General features: G+C 39.4%; 1 protein-coding gene across 6 annotated transcripts in view; it reads left to right on the top strand.

Moving 5' to 3' along the window:
• Nucleotides 1–22783, top strand: part of PDE8A (phosphodiesterase 8A) — a 171981-nt gene that overhangs the window by 29722 nt on the left and 119476 nt on the right. The window contains exon 1 of one of the 6 annotated variants that reach the window (XM_069798345.1): nucleotides 7–126. The exons of the other annotated variants lie outside the window; for them this stretch is intronic. Within the exon in view, the coding sequence (XP_069654446.1) occupies nucleotides 88–126 (39 nt within the window). The 5' untranslated portion in view covers nucleotides 7–87. Of the gene's footprint in view, nucleotides 1–6; nucleotides 127–22783 lie in introns of those variants that run through there. 6 annotated transcript variants of the gene reach the window in all.

A 22783-nucleotide genomic window follows, 5' to 3' on the forward strand; every position in this document is an offset into this window, starting at 1 on the left:
GGATTATTCATTAAATCCTCCAACACATCCACTTATAAGGTGAGGACTAATTCCTCTAAGAAAGACAAGAGGGAGAACAGCCAGAGCATGGAGGCAGAGACCCAGACCAGCAGATCCAGTGTTAAGGTAAAAAGGGTGCTAAACATAAGCACTGTTTCTCTCAGAACAGGAGTTGGCTGTAGCGGTTTAACCCAAGGAGTCTCCCTGCTGAAGCGATACGTTGCGGGGGATCTTTTCCTGGCTTGAGCTGTTACTTTCGTTTATAAACTAATCAGTCTCATGAAACGACTTTATAGATGTACTCAAGCCTCTTTCTTCGTTTCACAAAACGAGTCTTCCTGATGCCGGGAAGGAGAGCGGTGTAATTGTCTTTGCCAGTCGTTAGAGCCAGGGGCACGGGTCTCGCTTCTGAACGCGGAGGGCCTGTCCGTCCGTCTGTCCGTGGAGGGACTCTGCCGTGCGTGGGAGCTGCACTGCCACTAACTCCTGCGTCTTACATGTTTGTTTGTGCTGGGTCGTCCACTGTTGCTGTTTGTGCTTGTCTTGTTTGGAAGCGGAGGCAAATCGCAGTCTGAAGGATCTGCTAGTTGGGCTGATCAATTTGCATACCTCTTCCATTCAGAAAGTTGAAAGGAGAGCGACAGCGGTTTTTGCTCTGGGTACTGATTTACATTAACAACTTGTTGACCTTGTCTGTTGCTGCAAATAGGGTATTTTTTGGAGTTTTTTTTGCATGTGTGTTAGTGTGCATGCTTTTGTGTAGAGATACAACACAAGACTGTATGAAGTTGACCGGCACATACTGAAAAAAATTGTAATTTGTGATTTTTTTAAATTTTTTTTTTAAGTGAGAGAGTTAGTGGTGCGGAGTGCTTGCTTGTCTGTTTACTTTCTGTTGACGGCCTGTTTGTTTATGGGTTGTACTTTAGGTCCTAATGCTATAGGCTTTGATTATTCTATATCTTTGCTTTCTTGGGGGAACTGTCTCTATTTCGTAAAAATAAGTAATTGCAAATAAAAAAAAAAATAATCAAACTGTAGCAGCCCAGGCGATATTATATAACATGGCTGATCTGCTCTGGGTTACCGTGATAAGAACTGAGATACACATGCCGTAAATATAAGATAAAGACTTGAGATGCAGGCAAGAACTAGGTAAATGTCAAGTGTTTTGCAGACTCGCAGAAACTCTAATGATTTGTAGTTCTCTTAGGATTTTTACATGCTCATTAAGATGGCTTCTAGAGTAGTGACCTGGAATAATTTTCTTCAGTACTGTGGGTGGTTTTCTTCAATTGTTTTCCTCCAGATTAGTAGTCTCAGTTCATAGGGGTTTAAAAAACAGACTAGAAAATGAGAAGACACTTTGTAAGTAGCGAGCTGGAGGAGGAATTAACAATACCTAAGGCAGAACGTGAAGCTGAATGGTGTTACACTAAACCAAATTTTTGTGTTAATAACGCTGCGCAGGAAACTGAACTTTATGGCCCTGTTCACACGTGATAGACATGCTTATGGCATATTTAACACGGTAACCACAGTAAGGAAACTTAAGTTGTTACCGGAATCCTGACGGTTGTTTTGCTAGCTGAATTTTTAATTGTGATTATAATTGCACACTACAAAATCTAAACCAAAAGTATTCTTAAAGTTTATATTCTGTGAATTTGTCATCTGTGTGCTTGCTTATGGGCAAAAAACCTCCAAAACCTGTTTCCAGAAGCATGCACGGGCAGCAGTCTTAGTTTTGTTAAATTTTGTTATTCGATCTCAAGAACTTTGTAAAAATTCTTGTTACTGGGTTTGGATAATTCAGCCAGATGCTATACGGTTGATATTGGTTCATATGCATACTGTAATCTCATTGGCAGTCATTCTGATTTTTATCAGTCATATTTTCTGCCCTTGTCATCACTCTAAGCACATTGCTGTGAAACAATGGGTTTTGAGAAGTAAGAATTGAATTGTTTGTGATCAGCTGAATACAAAATCTGTTGGACGCATCACATCTGCATGACTTTCATGTGCAAAATCCTGTAATGTTCTTTAGAGCTATAAAGCAGCATGGTATTTCATTCTTTGCTTCTGTCATTAGTGTGTGTAGTATGATCAGATTTACAGTTCTTAGTGTGCTGGATAGCTGTGTTGTCTCAGAGATTGTGCTGGAAAGAGGGCTACGCTATTGCTGGAGAGCAGTTTTCACAGTACAGTGAAGTTGGCTGGAAAGAAACAGAGTGTGAGAACACTGAAGATAAGGGCCAGGAGTGTGAAATCCCTGAAGCCAAAAAGAGCATTGGGCAGGACACTGTGCTGTTTTGGAGTTAAAAGGATTTTTGATTTAAGGAGGAACTGTAAGAATTAGGGTGCTACTAGGAACTATTGCTATTCTTCAGAGTGCATAGTACACCCTTTATGGCCCATGGGACACCCTCACACGAACAGAAGATGCTAGAAACCTTTTGTGCTTTGACCAATGGTGGTGTCGTCAGAATTTGTGCGAATAGCCAGTAACCTGCCTGACTGGCATTTTCGCTTGGTTTCAGTGCACTTGAATTGAAATTCATTCACGTCCGTTTGTTGTATATGCACAGATTAAAGCCAAGAAAGCCCTATGTGAGAACTAAGAACAAAGCTTGGCCCGCGTGGAAATCTCATATTTTCACTTCGGCTGGCATTAGCATTAAGTTTATTAAAATATGTATAATAGGTAGTGCAATAACTTTTATCGAATTGGTTTGTTAGCTATAGTGCACATTTTTCAAGTCATAAAGTGTCATAAAAAAAGAAATAACCCATGCTAACTGTAAAATGGCATTATATGTATTGCTAGTTAGCCCCCAGACTTATTCTGGCTTTATGTTTGTGTCTTATTATATCTTTCTTCTCGTCAAATAGCAGAGGATCATTTTCCGGATGTGTGGTGTGAGCATACTGTATTTTGTGACTTGCATCAATTTACAAACTGTAGCTAAAAAAATTACCTGTTCCTTCCTAATATGGAAAAATCTAAGTTTATCCATAGCAAATTTGCAGAGCAGTCCTGTAAGTACATTTGTGCAGAGATAAATGCCATAATACCTATGGTATATACGAGTATGGTGATATTATATGAGAAATGGAGGAGCCCTTTTAATAATTTGTATTTGGTCATGGCACCTGTATCTCCCTCGTTAATTAGTAATTTCATACATGGCTTTCATTTGAAAATTTATGAGCACCTCCAAGTAAGTGCCCTATCTAAAAAGCGAACCAGCCATGAAAATCCTTCCCTTAATTTTCAATGTACCAACTCCACAGATTAAACTCTATAATTTTCCCAGGGAAAGACGAGCAAGATTTAGATGCAGTAATAGTGACTGAGGTTTGATTATCCAGTCTTATGTTATCAAATGACACTTACCCAGTATTGTTGCAAAGGAGAGTTTTCCTGATTACTTTTTTTTTTTTTAGCTCTAAAAAAAAATCTCAGGAAAGTGGACTCAAAATTGTGATAGTCTGTCTTTTTCGTATATATTAGTTATGATTTTCTTCTTCAGACATTTGTGGTGTTGAATTTGTGGTAAAGGTACTTGGCTTTATAGAAACCTGCTTAAACACCTTTAGCATAATACCTCTGTTTAATCTGTAGCATAAGTGGAGTAAGTGCTGGAATGGTATAAGGACTTCATGGGCATTTATTTAAAATTTACTTGGGTATTCATAAGCATATGCTGTCCCAACATCACGTGTGTCACTCTTCTATAGTGCACTAATATACACTGTAGCACATACATTGTGCATTTATTTTGCCCTGTCATTCTTTTACGGGTGTGAGATTTCCTTCCTCTTCTCTTGTGTAACTCTCCTGGTCATGTATGTTTAACACAGAAATATATGCGTTTGGGTGCAAGGGGATCACAGAGTAAATCCAAGCTTCCTTTATTTTAAATTAAAAGTAGTCCTAAGCCAGCAGGGCTAAATGTGAAGTAGCCTTTTGATTTGTCAGCTGATATGGGACAGCCAGTTTAAATCCATGGCCCTACAGCCAGTAAGTCTTCTTCATTCAAACCCTGTGAAATTGCCTAAGAATTTTACAGTCACTGCAAAGCAATGGTTGCATAATTCTGCATATAGGAGGCTGTATGCTAAACTTGTACGTGCAGTGCTGAAGTGGATCTCGTTTCAGCATTTAACAGCACATTACTTAGTCCGTTAGGCTGTCTGCTCTTTTCCTGTCTGTCTGGTAAGTCCTTCCCCTTGAAACACACAAGCCCTCCCTCCCTTTGAAACTCCCACGCGTACTGTCCATGCTTCCACTGAGGCCATCCACCCTCTCTTGATTCCTCCCTGTTCCCACTGAAACTGTCCTCAATCATTTTCCCGACAGACCTCCCTGCCACCACCATTTCCCTCCCACTTCCACTGACGTCAGCCCTCCTCTACAGAGATCCTTGCTCCCACTGAGAGGATCCTTCCCACGCTGAGATACACGAACTTTTCTCAATCTTGACGGCTCCAGGCTTTCAAGCTGATGTTTTTTTATGCTGTTGTTGCAAGGCATGAACCTTTTTCTCCACGGGATGGGAGTCTAATTTTTAAATGGTGTGAAGTGAACTGGTGTAGTGACATGTGAACTGGGTTCATATTTAAGACTATTTTTTATCTTTACCTTTTAATTTCCTGTTGTTAGTAACGTAAACTGGAAAAAAACCAAACTGTAAATCACTCGCAGCATATAGATCGCTACACTACTACGATAGCATGAGCTGCTTTCTCAATTTTTAAAGCATTATCATTGGTATGGCTCCTGGTCATGCAAACCAGCTCATGCAAAAGGCATCGCTGCATCTGAGGGCAATTTCTTGTGTGACAGAGATGAGCAAGGTTAGACCCTGAACTTCTGGAGTACTTACTGTTGGTAAAAACTTCACCAAAACTACTTTCAGCCGTAAATTCATGTGCTAGACATGAAACACTGACTTCTCTCTGCCCTTTGCTTTGTTCTTCACCGCCCCTGGTTTGAGCTTGCTTTGTGTCTCTTGCCTGACCATTTTAGGTAGTTAATTTCTAAGCTTTTCCTTTTCTGACCACCTGAATGTGTCAATAGAGGAAGTATTAAAAAAAAAAAAGCCTTTATTTCTACAGTTCTAGGAATTTATCTTACTGTGTTGTACCCTTTGTATTCTGAATTGTATGGCTCAGATTGAAGTGTAAGTACATCCACAGTGAGAAATTTTCTAGTTGTAGAGTGTACTTATAAGCCAGGAGAAAGAACAGGAGGTGATATACTTACTAGTTCTCCCTCCCTTTCTACCATTCCCAGTATTACATGTGGTGTGAAATTCCAGTGCAAGGTACCAGCATTGCCTTGCTATTTAAGGTGCCAGCAATTCAGATTTTACATCCAAAATGCTAAGTCTAAATATAAATTAAAGATACGAAATGGTGAAATGGTTACACCCACTTGCAGATACTTCACGCTCAATGAATTTTAGATTAGAAGATGCTTACAATCTATGTGAATATGAAGAATGTCTTGTTAAAAAAGTTGCCCGTAGTTAATTTGAAAAGTAGAAAACATACTGTTTGGAAACTCTTTTGTTTCCCTGATTGTATGCTTTAATATCGGTTCCTCATGTTCAAGTAAATGCCCATGTCAAGAAAACGAGAGATATTTGAATAAAAATTATTTTTAACCTCCATTGAAATTGTTATATCCAACAGTTGCCACTACCAACAGTGATAAATTGCTGGTTTACTTTAGTTGTTACATGAATTTTTGTTCACCTCTCTTGGCTATCACCTTGAGAAGGGACTCCAGAATTGGGTTTCTTAAGCAATAGTAACAATACAGTGAAAATATTCCACTTTTTGAGCAGTTGGAATGCCAACTGACTTTCAAATGAGTCCTCAAAGAGGAAATAAATATTTAGAGATATGGACAGCTAAAGCTCTTATTAGCTCTCAGCAAAAAGTGAAAGAAACTTCAAGCAAATATGGTAATGAGCAGACTGGCCCCAAGGTGAAATTGTTTCAATACAAGCTTTACGTAAGTTGTCATTTTGTCAGGGGACCACAGAAGCACCTGCACACATAGGAGAACAATTTAGCATTGTGTTCTATTTTGGTGGTGTGTATGGATATAATATGCCCACATTGTAAACTGCTTTACCAGCCATGGATGGAATTAAAACATTGTTAGCAACAGTTCTGAGATTGCACGCAGAGCGTGATTTCGTGTCCAAAGTGCAGTTTTCCATGTGAATTGCAGTGTTTTTACATGTCAGACCCATTCATGCAGTAGAGGTTCACTAGGGATTTGCTTGGCTCTGTGACATTCTACGCATTGCTCTCTGTCCATTGGGTAAAATAATTAGGTATCTTCATTTAACCATAATTTAAATTGGCACAGGATGACAAGATGCAAATTGAATAGCTTTAACATGCGTGACATACTAAGTAGTTTTGTTGCCCAGAGTCAGCTTTTTAAGTTTTCAAAGGCATCAAGGAAGTGATGTTGTTAAAGTCCTCTGCTTTTGAAAAAGATTTCGGCATCCAGCCCCATTTAGGTTCTTTCTTAAAATCCCTGTTAAAGCCAAAATGTGATAAATGATGTTGGTACACACGCTGTGAAATGAAATAGCGGAGTCTCTAATTTGTGCATTCTTCCAGACCATCCCCTTTTACTGTGGGTTGAACTGTTGGCCTCAGATCAAAATCCCAGGCTCTTTTCTCCTTTTCCTTGTAAAATCTGTAAGTCTGTCACTGTACATAAAGTAAAAAGCTTAGCATTCTGCAGACTAGCTGCCACACGTATGGCTTTGCTTCAGGAGAAAGAAGGAGGTTTAGAACCTACTTTCTGACATGGAAATGTGTTGGCATGAATTAAGTTATCTATTTTGAATGTGGTTGACAAGGTAATTTGAGAAGGTTTTTGATGGTGTTTTAAATGTTTAAAGGTAGTCTGCATATGTATGTAGAGAGTTAATGTCCTTCCAAAGCAAAAGAACTTGGAATAAAAAAAGGAATATTCAAGACATAAAAGCAATTTTGGGAATAAAATACTGTTTCTAATGAAAAAGACTCCAATTCCAGCATGAGGGACTCAAATTAGGATTCCCATCTTTGCTTGGAGAAGGAGGAAATACTGCTTTTTGTTCTACTACTTTATTATTTGATAGACAATTTTTGAGCACTCAATTCCTAGAAATTAGGCTGAGGTATTTTTGTTGGTGTAAAGACAATCTCCTTGTTGGCCAGATAGGTCTTTCATTCCTGAGTGAACTAAATAGATACTATTTCAAGGGAAAAAAAAATATTTTTTTTTATTGATCAGGATAGAAATTAATCTGGTTTTTATCCAATTTTTTTTTTAAATTAAGTTGTGTCTGTTTCTTTATTGGAGATGAGAATTCACTCTTTTCGCAATAGCAGAATTAATTTGAGAGTTGCACAGGAAACTTCAAACATTTTATATGCCTGAAAAGATCAAACCTTTTCAAGTAAGAGGTATTTTCCTTTGTAAATCAAACATTTTATATAGTGACATGAACAGATTTCTGATACTGTTAAGGGGAAAATGGTAACCTTGAAATCTTTTCATTGTTTTTTATATTTCCCAGTTTCCTAAGTAAATCCATACAAAGAAAACACAGAATCACTGGCCAAATATGAAAGAATGACATCCTCTACTTCCCATTGTTTTTAACTTTGAGTTAGCAATGACCTTTAGCTCCCTACTGGGATGCGGTGGAAACTTTATGAGGCCCCATCTTACTTGCCGCTAAAAGACAACGTATTTTTAAAGTTACACATTTACCATCACTTTCTGTTGTTCAGTTCGAGGTTCGTTATCTCTAATAAAATTTAATCAGACAAATAGCCTCAGTAAGTGATCAGCAAAGTAAAGCTTCTTTATAAGGATCTTGTTTGTTTGAAAGAAATATGCTAACATTTTAATTAAAGCACAACAAAAGAACCTCAATCCGCGTTGAATACAATCTTCCTGTATTTAGGAGTATCTACACTTTGCATCATCAGATAGATGGTGTTCCTTATTCATAATGAATTATCAGGATTGTGTCTCTTCCGACACTGAAGTGTAGAACTCTGTTTTACAACAGTGGTTGTAATTCCAAGGTTTTAAAAGCACAAACGTATCCGTGTGATAGGTAGATAGGTTAAGATCACCGTTCAGCCACGATGACTGAGTTTGCAGGTGTGTATTTCTTCTTTCTGAAATACCGTCTGCTGTTTCTTTCAATTTTTAATTTTTTTTTTTTTTCATAAAAGTTTGGTGAGAAATTCCACAAATGGTTGAGGACAACCACACCTGCTACTTTGGTAACTTGAAGTGACTTGCTCTGCACACTGCTGCAGTTTAACTGCCTGGTGAAATTGCACTTTTCCATGAGCTGTAACACAGTGATAAATATCTCAGCATAGGACGAATGTCAGGATGTAAGTCTACAAGTACTGGAATCCAAGAGCTCTGCCACACACTGAAGTGTGGATGGCACTGGGGTTGTTGGCAAGATATCTGCATTTTATTTTTCAAAACAAAGCAAGGAATTATTTTCAAATACTGAAGAGATTTATTGATGGGCCAAATTCTGACTAATGACAGTCCTTCAATCCCATTAAAATTTGTGGGCTTGAGGGGTGTACCTAAGGCAGAACTTGGGACTGCTACGTTTACCTCTCACTATGGTAGAAAATAGCCTCCCGTTGGATACATGATTTGAAAATAAAAATATTGGCAATAATATTTTTACTGAGGGCTAAGTTATTTTCTGTCATTCCAGAAAGACATCAGTATAGCTCCAGTGGGCAAGTTCCTGGCTGTACTGAAACTAGTGGCAAAGTTCTTACAAAGTTCATAACAGCCAGAATTTGATCTCTGGTCTGTAAGCAAAACTTACCTGGTTTCTCTGAAGTGCAACTAGGATATCAACCCTTATGGTTGGGTCCCATGTTTTATGATTGCTTAATGCATAACTAATGCAAAAAACTACCAATAACTGATATTAACTGTCTAATGATGGGAGTAATGGGATAGCAAATAGATTTTTTTTTTTACCCCCCCCTCCCCCCCCCCCCCCAGCTTCGTGTAGCAGTAGGGGCCATTCTCAAGCAATAGCTGCATAAAGAATTTAAATTGCTGTGGCTTCAGGTCATAAATGAAATCTGCGAGTCTGTTGCTGTTCTTGAGAGTGGTGACTCCCAAAGTTAAAACTTTGAATTCCTACACATTCAAAAGGACTTTTTTCTGCGTACTTGTACCTGTGTAGTTCTCCACTTGCATCTGAAGTGTGTTGGGATGTGTTATGTTGCCTGGTGCTTTGTGGTTGCGGATGATCATTCTGTAAGTAATGATGCAGCAGTGTGGCCAAGGCTAGAGATACTGATCTGAAATCAGAAGAACCAGACTGTCACTGGTTAGCGTGCAGCTCTTCGGCCAACTCGCTGTGTGTTTCCACTTGCACGCTTGATCTTCATTATGTGTCACGCAGGATCAGGGCCATCATATACCCAGGAACGTAAAAGCTGCTCTCAGATCAAACTGCCTCCATGTAACATAGTGCTTTGTCTCTAACAGCAGTGAGCAGAGTGTGCTTTGGAGAAAGATGCCGGGAAGCTATTTAAAGGTACAAAAATGAGAAGAGTTTTTCATGTTCCTCTTCTGGCTTTAGTCTGGACATACTGATTTACTTCTCATTTTTCACAGTTTTGGCATGTAATATGATAATGATATTTTAGTTTTATCTCCTTAAAACTTGGTTGCTAAGTTGACATATGCAATTAGAAAATTGTACTCTTGAGTGAAATTTTTGAATGGAGGATTAATTTCCAAACCAGTGTTAGCACATACTTAGCACTGAAACACCATCAGTGTGGATCATTTATGTTATTTGTTTCTGCAAATACTGTTGCAGGGAACAAGAACAACTGATGAAAGTGTTTAAAAGAAAGCAAGGGGTATGAGTTGTAACCAAATATGGGTTTGGATTGTGAAGAGGACTTCATTACCAGAGAAGCTAGTGGGTTTTTTTTATACAAAAGGCAGAGTATCCTGCAGGTGAAAAAAAGCTGAGGGTAATGTTGATACTTTAGAGGGACGAAATGTTTAAAAGCCAGGCGAAGAGGGTTTTGCAAACCCAAATGGGTTTTGTTTTGTTAACAGCTGCACTGAAAGAAAGAGTAAGTCCTGTGAGCTCAGACACTGCTTCATGCTTCCGTTGATTCTGCTGTAACTTTTAATTTACTTAGTATTTGTTTTCTTTTTGTCTTTTGCCATGGAAGTGATCTGTTTTCTGCAGAATTTCAGATGAAAGGGCTGTTCTGCTTATACTGTCAGTTAGTTATATTATCTTACGTCCTCAGTTCTGGAAATGATTGGTCTTGTTCCTTGCTATTTAATGCCGTGGAGCTGAGACCTGTCATGAGCAGTCAGGTTGAATTCAGTGGTAGTGCTGTCAGTCACAGCCCCTAAGCCTAGCAATGACACTTTTCCCCTCAGTGAATAATCTAACATTTTACCTTTGCCAAAGTATGGAATCTTTTACTTCGGGGCAGCTGCTTACTTTTTTGGAGGGGTTTATATTTTCTGAAATACTATTGCAAGTGAGAGCTCTTTAAAATGAATGTGTCAGAGCAGTACCTTGTGGGGAACCAAGTTTTCTCCAAAAAGCAGCCTGCATAGCCTTTTCACAGTGCCCTGCCTCTGACAGTGGTACTGAGTAGCAAGAACCAGCTTTTTGGAGATTAGAGAGATTTAGCTTTTATGATCCTTGTTAGCAATAATAAAAACTCATGGAAGTAATGAAACTGCTTAGTGAGGAAGCTGGTCTACCCCTCTCACCCTGGCTTTGGTGAGAAGGGCAAATACAGTATTTGTCCCTGAAGGACAGGCAGTAGTGTCAGCCTGCTGTCTTGGTAGCAAATATTTAAAAAATGGAATTTTGGTGGGCATTCTTTACTGTTGATTCCTAGAGCTAAATATTGATGTATCCGCTTATGATATTTTACTGAAAAACACAATTCTGCTGTCACTGTTAGCGTGTTACGACATTTGGAAGATGGGTTTCTTTTTTGTGTCAGTGCAAAGCCTCGAAGTTAGAGTGGGAGTGGGGCTGGGGGATCAAGCCCTGCTAGTGGTTGGCAAGAGATATGGGAAATCTAATGGCTTGTCTGATCTAATGGCTTGACTTGACTTAGGCCCTAGTCCCACCAAATTTTCAGAGGAGCGCAATTGGAAGTTTGGATTTTCTAAAAAGCTAAGCTCTCTTGTGAATTGCTTACAGTGAGATTCATAGCTGGGTGGTCAAAAAAGTAAGCTGAAATTACCATCTCTTATTTTGCCAATTAAACTAAAAAGGACTTCTTTTTGGAGGTTACATAGCTCTGAAGTTTTCTCCCAACTTTATCTTGGCTGTTCTGATTGCGAAGAGCTTTTTTTACAATGCTCCATTGTGCAATTTGGGCAATATAGTCTCTTCTGCTGTGCTCTGCTAAGGTTGTGGGACACTGTTCGTGAGGTAAATTTTGCTTTATGGGGTAACCTTACTTTGTTGCTATACAAAGTCTAAGCAAACTAGATAATTTTAAGGATTGTGGAAGTGAAATACGCCTGGTGTAGGTTCAGGGAATTGAAATGTTTTCCTCTCTTTCTTCTGTGAGCCTTTCAGCTGTGCTAGGAAGTGCAGGCTGTGGGCGTTAAGAGGTAGCTGTGATGTTCAACCCTTTATTCTATAGACAGGAGTTACGTGGGTTAGGAGGTGCCTCCCTGATATGTTGCACTGCTCTGTCATGGCCTCGTAAATTTAATCATGAGGTCAAGACCAGAGGCCAGCGTAGACTGTAAGTGGGGTCCAGTGTTTGACTCTGAGGTCACTATGGGGAATGATTTTGCTTGTAGGTTGCAGAAGTCTCAGTTGTCTCCACAGGGATCTTTACCTAGTTATGGAAGAGTGATTTGTCCTAAAAGGCTGAGAAACCTCCTAAGTTTTTTCCATCATCAGTTGGAGCAAGGACACTGGTTCCCTCAGTCATTTGTTTCCTAAAGTGTGTGTTTAGCAATGAGGCCATGTGGTCTTTTGCCCTTTCTCCACAGATGACCTGCAAAGAACTATCATCCTGCCTCAGGAAACCTGATACTTTTGGTCAATGGCCCCTTACATTTTTTCCCCAGCTGGCTGGCATTCCAGCTGACTGATCAGGGAAGTACTGAGTTGCATCCACTTGTTAGGATTCGCTGTGCCAGTTCCGTTCAGTTTCAGGATAAAGGTACCAAGGAGGTATGTTCTGTTGAGCATATCTGAAATCAGAGTGACGCTTCCCTGGCTGTGGTCAATCACTTTGACTACTTTAGCATCTAGTCTCCCCTTACCCTTGTAACAATATACTCAGTAACAGTAAATACACATGTGAAATATTACTTGAGAATCTTTAAATGCTTGACTACTATTAGCTTCATGCCACTTTGTAAGAGTTACAAGGACCTGTAAAGTACCTCAGTGTTGGTTTTTTTCCCTTTTTTTTTTTTTTCCCCCCTCCATTTTGCAGAGAGGTGAGTGTGGGTGAAGGGCTTGGCATTTTTTTCGTCATCTTTCCCAACACGGAGAGGTCCCAAGCCAGCAGGTAGAATTTCTAGGAGATTCTCCTAAAGCAGGGGTCTTCACAGCCTGTTCTGAAATAGTTTAATGATTTTTAAGGTAAACCAACAAAATATTTCATGTAGAGGGTAAAGCATGACAGAGGATTGCTAGGGTGAAGGGATTATGGCTAGCAGTACTGCACCTCTGCTTTTTCTGGGTCCTGCAAGAGGTCTTCCTGAAGAGTCTGAGTTAGGTTTGGGAAACCTCAACCTCTGTACTGAGGAATGAACTGAGGCCAGTGGTAATGGTTTGTTTAAACACAAGCTCTTAAACCCAGATTAATTGATTGCTATAACTTAGTTTGGTTACTACAGGTATTTTTGTCCCAGAACAGACATGAGCAGACTGTCCAGAGGAACACGTATGTACAGGATATTTGCCAATTAGCTTGCAGTTAATTTAATTCAAGTTAATTTAAATAGAATACAAACCCCTGACTTGGTATACCCTAACGTCTAATTTTTTAATCTAGGTTGGACAGGGTCTTTAACATGTGCTAACCTGGTTTAGGTACAGGAAAGACAGCGGTATGTCTGGAAGTGCTTTATTCAAAGCCATGAGCAACAAGGATGGAAATACATTTAGGGAGCATAGAGCAGTTTGGTCTTCCTGATGCTCTCTGACGTTGTCTGCCTTCATCTGAGTAGGACAAACCTCTCAGATCATGGCTGCCATGTCAATGCACCCATCTGCAGAGCTCAGTACCGTGTGGTGAGAGCTTGGACCTTCACAAGAAGGTTTCTTCAGGAGGCTCTCCTTCCTGTCTCCAAGTCATACGTGTCTTTCTAGAGGTCAGGCTATCTTAAGAAACCATCAGTGACTGTTCTCAAGTGCTTATGCTTCTTAACTCTCTAAAAATAGAAAAAAAAAATTAAGCTCCCCAACATGCTGGGACAGTCAGGGGGCTTTCTTTAAACGCTTTGTAAAATAGCACTATCTCTTATCACATGAGCTCTTAATTTCTTGGTTCAGAAAAGTACACAGCAGTTTCCTACGGTGCGTAGCTGGGCAATTCCAGAGCCTGCTTCTTCACACAAAATTTTTGAAAGATGAATGTTAACTAAACTTGGCTTAATTAAGTTGACTATTTCACAGCTACTTTGAACAGCTCATTAACTGCAGGCTTCAGCTTATTTGCAGCCAAAGCTCTGCAATACATCATATAGTGAACCTGCTGACAAGACGGTGCAACTTCCAACTTGTGCTTCAAGAGATCAGATTTATTACTGCAGTCCTGCTTCTTCTAAAACCAATTAAGGCCTCCTTTAACAGATACTGAAAATACTTTGATACATAGTATAGTCCTACCTAGCGCTGCCTAGTAGAGATACCACTTTGTGTGTTAAAGCCAATGCTGTTTTACAAATGCTCCCAAGCTGATAGTGGTGTTGGGATGAGGGGGAGTGGCTGTGGCTGAGTTGTGTGAATTGCAACTCCTGTATGATACTGATTGAAGATCTACGGTAATTTTTTCACTTTTTTAAAAAAGATCATACATACACAATTCCTTGTTACTCAGCTCACTTAAAAATAGAGAACAGTTCATTGTTACCTGTTTCTTTATAAATTAATTGATCTGGTTTATTTTTGTGCTTTGTCCTTCCCCCCTTTCTCCCCTGAAAGTATAGAAAACTTAGTCTCTCCAAGAGCTGTTAAAACACCTGCTGAAGGCGATGGAGACTGAGCTTGCTGACTGCAGTTTAAGCTAGCTGGGTTTCTTTAACTTGGCCTTGGTGAAGGAGTAAATACTGTTTCAAAGAAGTTTGCAAACCTCTGCTGCCCATGACCCTGAAAGATCCCATCATATGTTACAAAAACAAGTGTCCAGGATCTTAGGTGATGAGGCATCCTCCTCTCACCTCGTATGTTAATATTGCAATAGTCTGTTATTTACGTTGGTGATTTCTTACTGACGTGGATAGGGTAAAGCCCTGCTCTAATCGCAGCAATAATACTGACACTACTGTGCTTGTGACAGTATCGTTTATGCCATTTGAGAGTACAAAGACAATGGTATAACTTCTTCCACAATAGAAAGTTTTCCTGTATTTCTTGACTTGTGGAATTCTACTTAGGGCACATTTCTAATTCAGGCAAAGCCTTAATACAGTTGAGGCCAGGACAGTACGAGGAATGTTACTTACCCTAGAAATGTCAGTGAGAGATTTGGATTTTTAATAATATTTTATACTGGAAAAATCTCTATTATGGGTATAATGGTAGTGGATGAGGGGGGAAAGAAGCCATGCTTTTGTTAGAATAGCTTGTTTCATTTGAGGAACTGGTATGAAGTATACCAGCAAACCCAGTTTTGCTAATGTTCGCTCCATGTGCAATGAGAAAGCTTCCCAGGACACTTGTGTTATACCTGTGCCAGGGTTTAAGGACTGTGGAAATGAAATGGAAGTGAAGTGAGAACCTGGTACAGAGTCAGCACATGGAGCCGTTTCCCTCCTTGTCAAGCCTTTGGATTATGATAGTTTCTGGCAGCTGATGATGCCTTTGCAGCAAGAATTTGTAACAGTGAGAGCTCCAAGGAACTTTGCTAGCACTCTGAATGTGGCCATGACACTGGTGCTTTTTTGGAATTTTTCCTCTTTTGGACAGGTAGATTTAACAGGAAATAGTCTGGCTGAGGTATGAAATCATAATGTGGGTATTTGCAAACCTTTGGTAAGAAAAGGCTTTTTTTGTCAGCAAGGCTTTGTAGGCTAGACCAGGCAGTTGAACAAACAGAGGGGAACAGTCCTTGAATTAGGACAAATAAGTGATTGTTAATGGCCTTTGTCCTCTGTTGCTGTTTGTGTGCCTTTTACTGTAGGACACTGCTCTTCAGAACAGGCTGTAAGTATGTGGCTCCGCATTCTGCAACTTAAGGTTATTAAGGAAAAGTTGAACTCTCAGTTAATTGCATTGTTTAGAACCAATTTAATATTAATAATTATCATATGAAACTATTCTAGATTTATGTTAGAGTATGGGACAAATGAGTACTGTATGGAAGATACTGAATTACCAGATGTGATTTGGTGAAAATTTGGTGGTAATGCAGAAAGGGAACTTGTGATACAAATGTTGTCATGCCACAGCTGCTTCTGCAGCAGAACCACCATTTTACTGCCAGTTTCTGCTTGACCTTGTTACTTTGGCATCCATGGTGGTCTGCAGTTTTTCTTTAACTTATTCAGTTACACATAGCGGAGGTTCCTTCCTGCAGCTCCTTTTCTTCCTTTTGCTATTATGTTCTACCTTCGACTGCCATTTTCATGTTTCTAATGTTCATGTGTGCGTGTATCTGTAACTTTTTTTGGTCACAAACAGTATACATCCTCTCACTTAGTACCTTTTTTTTTTTTTTATTTTTTAATGAAGTGCTTTTGTTGGGTGAAGGTCTTTGAGGAAGGTCTAGCTTCTTCCCACCCACTGGCATACAACAGTATCCTAAAAATGATAGAATCTTTTTATTCACAAAGAAGCATAGCTAGTAAACAGATCTTTCTGAAAATCTTGATTTAGTACACACAGTGTACTCTTAATCATTTGCACCAAGGTCAGTAGCCCTTAAAATGCCATTATTATAAATCAATCTGATATTAGAGGAGTATTTTCATAGATGTATACACAAACTCAAATAAACCAAAAAATAATTTTTCTTTAACTTCAGCTAAAATGCAGTAAACTTAATTCTAATCTGCCATGCTAGAAAAATTGCAGCTTTCAAAATTGCAGTGCTGTTCTATGCTTAAAATGTTTTCTTCACTGACATTTTAAATTGTAGGTATGTTCTTGTGTTGTTTAACCAAAAGAAGTAAAGTTGTGGGGAAAAGAATAGTTTTGGTTTTCATAGCACAAACCATAAATAATTAGTTGATGTGTAAATTACTTAATTACAGTTTGTGGATATGAATTTTAGTTATTTAAATATGAAAAGACTGTCATAAATGACATTAAGCATGGACTCCTAGTCTTGTATGATTCAGCTGGTGCTGACACAATTTCATAACAAACATTAGACATTTTCCATCTATTTTTGTAACCATGCCAGTTCAGATACTTGCTGTGAAAAGGGAATATCTGCACGAATAGTTACGATCAAACCGAACTTTGATCTGAAATGGAAATTGTTTTTTTTCCCCTTACTAGGGATCTTGAAATGGCTTCCCAAAATATTGAAGGTCAAGCTAGTTTTGTGAGAGCTTTCTTTTTTGACAAGGACCAAGTGGAAGAAATTGTTACTTTTCTTCCAGATACACTCCCAACAACTGCCATCGTCTCAGTTTTTTTTGAAGGGTCATGTTCATTGTGTCTCTAATGTAATTAACTGCTATGATACATCTTCCAGTAATTTTGAGAGCTTCCCATTCTCTTTTGCACTTGCAGAGTTGGTGACCATTAGCGAGATGAGTGAGAAGTGGTCCATGAGTGCCACCTTGCTTATGGAGCTGCATCCAGTAACTCCCTACTCTGCAGTCTGATTTTGGGCCACCAACCGTTCCTCTTTGGTTTCTTGAGAGTAGTGTGAATAGACTGAGAGAGGCCTGGCTTTCATCTTGATTGCATTGAGGCTGGAACAAAATTTCATTTAAGTGGTATTATGCAAGTAAACCACAACAATGTGCTGGACTCTTGAGATGAAGCCTCTTGGTTTTGTCTTTGTACCCACATTCTGGAGCCAAGCTGATGCTTCAAGCTTATAGAGTTAATAAAAAAGCTGGTTTTCTTAGAGTCGTTACATTATTAGCTGGTTTTGGCTACTCTTTTCCCATCCGATTTGTCACTACAGAAACTGGAGGGTGGTCTGTACTGGCTTTAGCCTACTGAGGTCTCTTGTGCCATGTTAGAGCTCCAGTGTGCGGGCATGGTAGAGCACAGTTGAGCGAATCCTGCCGACTGGGAGAACTCGCTGCCAAACAAGACTTTCTAGACTGAAGTCAACTGTGTGCTAGTGGCTGGAATGGTAATGGTCATTGTTAGTATGCCAAACAGCCAAGTGCAGAAATGACAGAAAATGTATTAGAAATGAAATAATTTATATAAATTTGTAATACTGCCATAACAAAGTCTGTAAAGTTAGGCTTAGCACAAAAATATGCTACTATGTATGGGTACAGTATCTTTATCTAGGCTGGAGATAGATTTGCATGTTGTGGGGAAGCTGTTTATTGAATCTCAGCTCTTTATTGAATCTTAGCAGTCATTTCTTTTACACTTTATGATCTTCCAGTTCAGTCCATGGAAAATAAACCTAAAATCTAATTATTGTTCATATTTTATTTTTTGTTCTTTAATTTTTCTGTGCCTTTTTTATAGCATCTTTCCAAAATGCCTTGCCCTCTATAAACATTAGGCTATTAAATTTTTGAAGCTCATGACAGTGTTGTTCCACAGATCACGCATTCACTGTCTTTTGCAGGGTAAACACCCTCCAACCAGAAACTAACCAAGCTCAGTCTTTGTGGTACGCTCAGTCCTCATGTGCCCTGGGATCAGGAGTCCCTAGTCTGTTTTCATGTCACATGATGTTGTTTCACACTTTGGAGTACATCTTTGGGTCAGCACTTCCTTGCTTTTTGAAAATACTTCTCTTTTTAGAGAAGGCAATTGCTTGATTCTAACTGCTTTTAGTAAAATAGCAGCTTTTTAGGGCTAATAAGTAGGTATTTCTAAACTTTACAACTCCTTTCCAAGCGAAGACTAGCGTCATAGAATTAGAAATTACCCAAAAGAAACAGACAGCAGCAGCAAAAACTAAGAGAGTTGCCTGGGAAAGGTTCTCAGTATTTTCAGCAATCATTTTACAACCATCACATTACTTTTTAAAAAAATTCTTGAGACTGATCACATTGTGCTTTGGCAAAGACTTTTGGGATCTAGAATGATATTTTACTTAGTGACTTGTGGGTTTCATCACTCAGGCAGGAAGATAAGATGGTCAAATAGAAAAATGTTAACTTTGATTTATAATGGTCAGTCAAGGCCATTGTGTAGCTTGTCTGCTTTGTGACAGATAAGCAACCGTGGTGCAAGGACTACACATGGTTGTTAGTTTAAAGATTCTTATTTAGCTTTGTCTAAATTATGGGAGCTTTTTTTCTGTGACTGGAGCTGTGGTTATTTATTTTTCTGTGTGTGGTGTTTTTTTGGTTTTTTTCTGGGTACAAATGATACCCAATTCTGCTGAAGTGACGTGTTAATCAAAGGCTTAATCAATGTGATATTTGAAAAAAAAGTGGAAATATATATAAAATACCCGAAAACTTTCTCATTCCAATATCTTGAGGATTTCAGATGTCATTGCTAATGTTGAGGAATAACTGGCTGTACTTGTGAGTTCAGTATATTCGGATCAGTTGGTAGCCTGTGTTCGTGTGAGTGTGTTGCTGGGGAGGGCAGAGGAAAGGGTCATGCTGCATTGAGGAAAACAGATTTAGGAGAAAAACAAGTAATGATACTGCCTAAATGTCATCTTATTTGTGTTAGCAGGGAGTAGCACGCTTAGTTTGGACAGGTCTTTGTAACTGTTTTTGATAATCAGTCTGGAAAAGTGGAAAAAAAATCAGTGCTAACAAGAGATCCCATCTTAGAATGTAAACTCACTGGGACAGGGATCATGTTTTCTTGTATGTTTATAGGGCTGTTATACACTTCAGTGCTTACATCATATAAATGTAAAAATAAAATAAAAACAGTGATCATGTTAGGAAGTGAACGCTGTTAATTCACTCTCTCTAATGACATAGACTTTTAAAAAAGATGTAAACTCATTCTTATTTATGCATAAGGAGAGTGCAAGAGTTGCATGTGCAATTAGAAGTAATTTAGCTCAGTAATAGATGACTTGTTCATCTGCTGACATAATTAATGATAGCACTGGTATCCAGTGTCCCAGTTATTTACAGTAAAAAAAGAAAATTAACACTGAAGCTATCAAGTGGAGGGAAAAAAATCAGTCATCTTGTATCAAAATAATAAACTGTGTATTTCCATATATTTGCATGGCTATGCTTCTATAATTAAATGTATTTGGAATGAATTTTAATCCCTGATGTCTTAAAGTAAAAGGAGAGATGAAAGCGTGTCCATGGCAAAGCATCAAGACAAACCCAGCTTGCTATGTCGAGTTGTATTCTGCGCCTGATTTTGCAACCGCAGCCTTTGGTAGACGGCGTTGTTCTGCCTGTGGTTGCCCTGGCTGATGTCAGTCAGCGGTGCTGTTGCAGATGGGGAGGACAGAGGTGGAGCCCTTGCCTGGAAGGACACGAGGTTCTATGCATAGCTGAAAGCTACCCAGGCAGATTAATTTATCTCTTCAGAGAAAGTGATTTTCTTAAACTGTTGCATTAAGCCTGAGGGAATTGAACAGGTCTATGGGAATAAAATGTATCCTGACATTTTAAACCAGCCATTTTTTTGGTGATTGCTGAACTGGGTGTCTCTTGGGAATATACTAAGCCAGAACTAGATTAAAAAACACTGGCTAATGCTCCTTCAGAAACAAAACCAGGGGACCAGTTCACCACAGCATTCCCAGTGCTCCTGTCTGATGGTGGCTGGAGCAATCCGATGTGCTTCCTTCCTCCCTGCCTCTGCCCTTCTCCTTGGGGCTCTGCTGGCTAGTGTATGTGGGACAGGAGCCCTGTACTAGCTGCTTCCCAGGGCAGCCTCAGTACTTGAGATGGTAGGTCTAGTAGTTAGAAAATAAACAATAGTTAGAAAATAATTAACATACTTGGGGTTTCTTTGATAAGCTCTTGGACCTTAAGTGAGGTGCTAGAATCGCCTGAAACAGGACTTGATAGTAAGATATCCAAAAGTATGGTCTCAAGCAATATGGTCTAAGTTGGGACTTCAGCTTCTCATCACAATTTTTTCTTTCCTGCCTGAATGGGCAATGTCAACATATGTTCTGAGAAAGCAGTCCCCAAAGGATGGGTATGGTGGCTGGCAGCTCCTTCTGGAATGGAGTGCTGACCTTAGAATGGCCTAATGCCCTGGGAAAAAATGTTATTTATTTAGGTTTTAAATTACTAAATTGGCATTAAGTTGGATATGTAGAAGACTGTCATGTAATTCATGTCCTTGACTCAATCTGATGATGCACACAGATTAAATAGTTGTTTCCTGGGATGTAGAAAGAAGTCTTAATATGGGCCAAGTGGCAGTATTCTTTTGTTTGTAGGGAGGGAGGAGAGACTCGTGTCTTGCGTCTAGGTGTAGAGGATCTTGTTCATGGGATCTGCTTGTTCCAGTTTGATCCTTCCTCGTCTGAACTGGTAAAGAAATCTCTCAGTGTATCAGAGGTAGAGTAATAATACGTAGAGGAACGTGAATTAGTCCTGAATGACCAGGCCAGCCCAGGTAGCAGCAGTAGGAGAGCTGTGTAAACGTCAGGACTGATGTGTGTACAGTACTGTGGTGAAACAGCTATAGTGTCCAGTCCCTGAGCAAACTCAGTCAGAGCTAGCTTTGATACTCGCCACCCTGCATCCTGTTATGTAGATCCCATCACAAAAAGCTGAGGAGATCAAGCCTTTAATGAGATGGGGGAAGGAGCCCAGAGTTGCCCTTTTGGTTCAGAGCAGCCTGGCCAAGGACTCTGTGGCCGTGGCAGAGCATGGGATTCTGGACAAAGTGGGACAGCAGGTCCCCGGCAGTGCAGTAGGGTCCGCCTGTACAGTTCCTGCTGGGAGCAGGCTAAATCCCACGGGTTGTGCAGGAATCCTATAGGGAGGTCAGCAAGTCAATAAGGGGTTTTTCTATGCTTGCACTTTTTTGGTCTTGTGAAGATGGGAAAAACTGTCTCACAGCAGGGCAGTGGCAGAGCCCACAATGTAGCAGGGCAGAGCTTCAGCCATCCGGGAAGCTGCATACCTTTTCTTCCATATCTCTCACCTCTTTGATCATTCCCATATGATTTTGACATACCTCAGTGATACTTGGAGCTTTGCAGCACTCTTTAGCTCGTTCCTCTAGTTGCACGTGCGAGTGGTGTACTCAGGCTGGCAGAAAGGCAAGAGGGCAGAGGGTTGTTATCCTACAGCAGAATTATTTCCAGAAGTGACTCTATAACAATGACAGCAGGAGGTTCTGCACTTGTTCTCTCTCAATCACTTGCAGATAAAACTTTGCTTGGTTTACAAGTCAAAAGGTGATTTTTCTAACAGCCAATATTTCAAACTCTCACATTTGGGTTTGACAATCGAGCTGTTTTCTGTCTGAATCTTACTTCATTGCCAGTAATAAAAATTCCAGCTCGCTCAGCCATGGTTATATTGGTTTTGCAGAGCTAACAGTAGTGAAAGCTTGTTTTTGTCCACAAAATTAGCAGATTAGGTCTCAAAGAAACGTCACCTAGACAACAGATGTATAGGAAAGTGCTCTTTTTTTTTTAATTGGTGACTTAGCTTGGACCAAACACTACCGAAACAACTAAGTGCTTGTTCTACCATCATCAGCCTTTATGCATGCCCTTGCCTAGGTAAAGGAGAAGAGATCTTAACTTTGGAAGTATTGACGAGGCTTATGCAACTTGCTATGTATTACTGACTATTCCAACAAAAATATTCCATGTAATAGGACATACTTTCTCTCCTTTCTTGGTTTTAGTACCAATATTTGAATCTCTGAAGTTAAACCATTTATTATCAACCAGAACTTTTTTCTCATAGAATTTTTAAAGCTCTATTTAAATGCTGATGGGCTTCATTCCTCTTGTATGCCCTCTCTTTACTATTCTTTCCTTACTTCAGTTCAGTGACGTCGTACAATTTCTGTTATGATGAATCCTTCGTAGAGGTGACAACTTCATTTTGAAAAAGGAAATTGGTTTAAGAAAAATGCAAAATGTATCTGCTTAATTTTTTATTTGTTTACTTTGCAGTCTGTCACCAGAATTACCTGTCTGCGTAGCCTCTGGCTGCTTGTCGTTTTCTTGCTGTTACAGAGATTGTTATCAACATACAAATGCCCCTTTGAAGTAGGAATGTAATTCCAAAATCTTGAGTGCATCAGTGCTATTAACAAGAATCTGTTCTCTTCTTTCCTTTCACTCTTAACTTTTAGATATGAACAAGGTAAGCATTTTATAGTAAAATAACATTTATTTTTTGAGATAGTGTCTTTTGAAGGTATGGAAGAAACTTATCAAT

This window comes from Haliaeetus albicilla, chromosome 12, assembly GCF_947461875.1.
Source record: "Haliaeetus albicilla chromosome 12, bHalAlb1.1, whole genome shotgun sequence".
Taxonomy (NCBI): Eukaryota; Metazoa; Chordata; class Aves; order Accipitriformes; family Accipitridae; genus Haliaeetus; species Haliaeetus albicilla.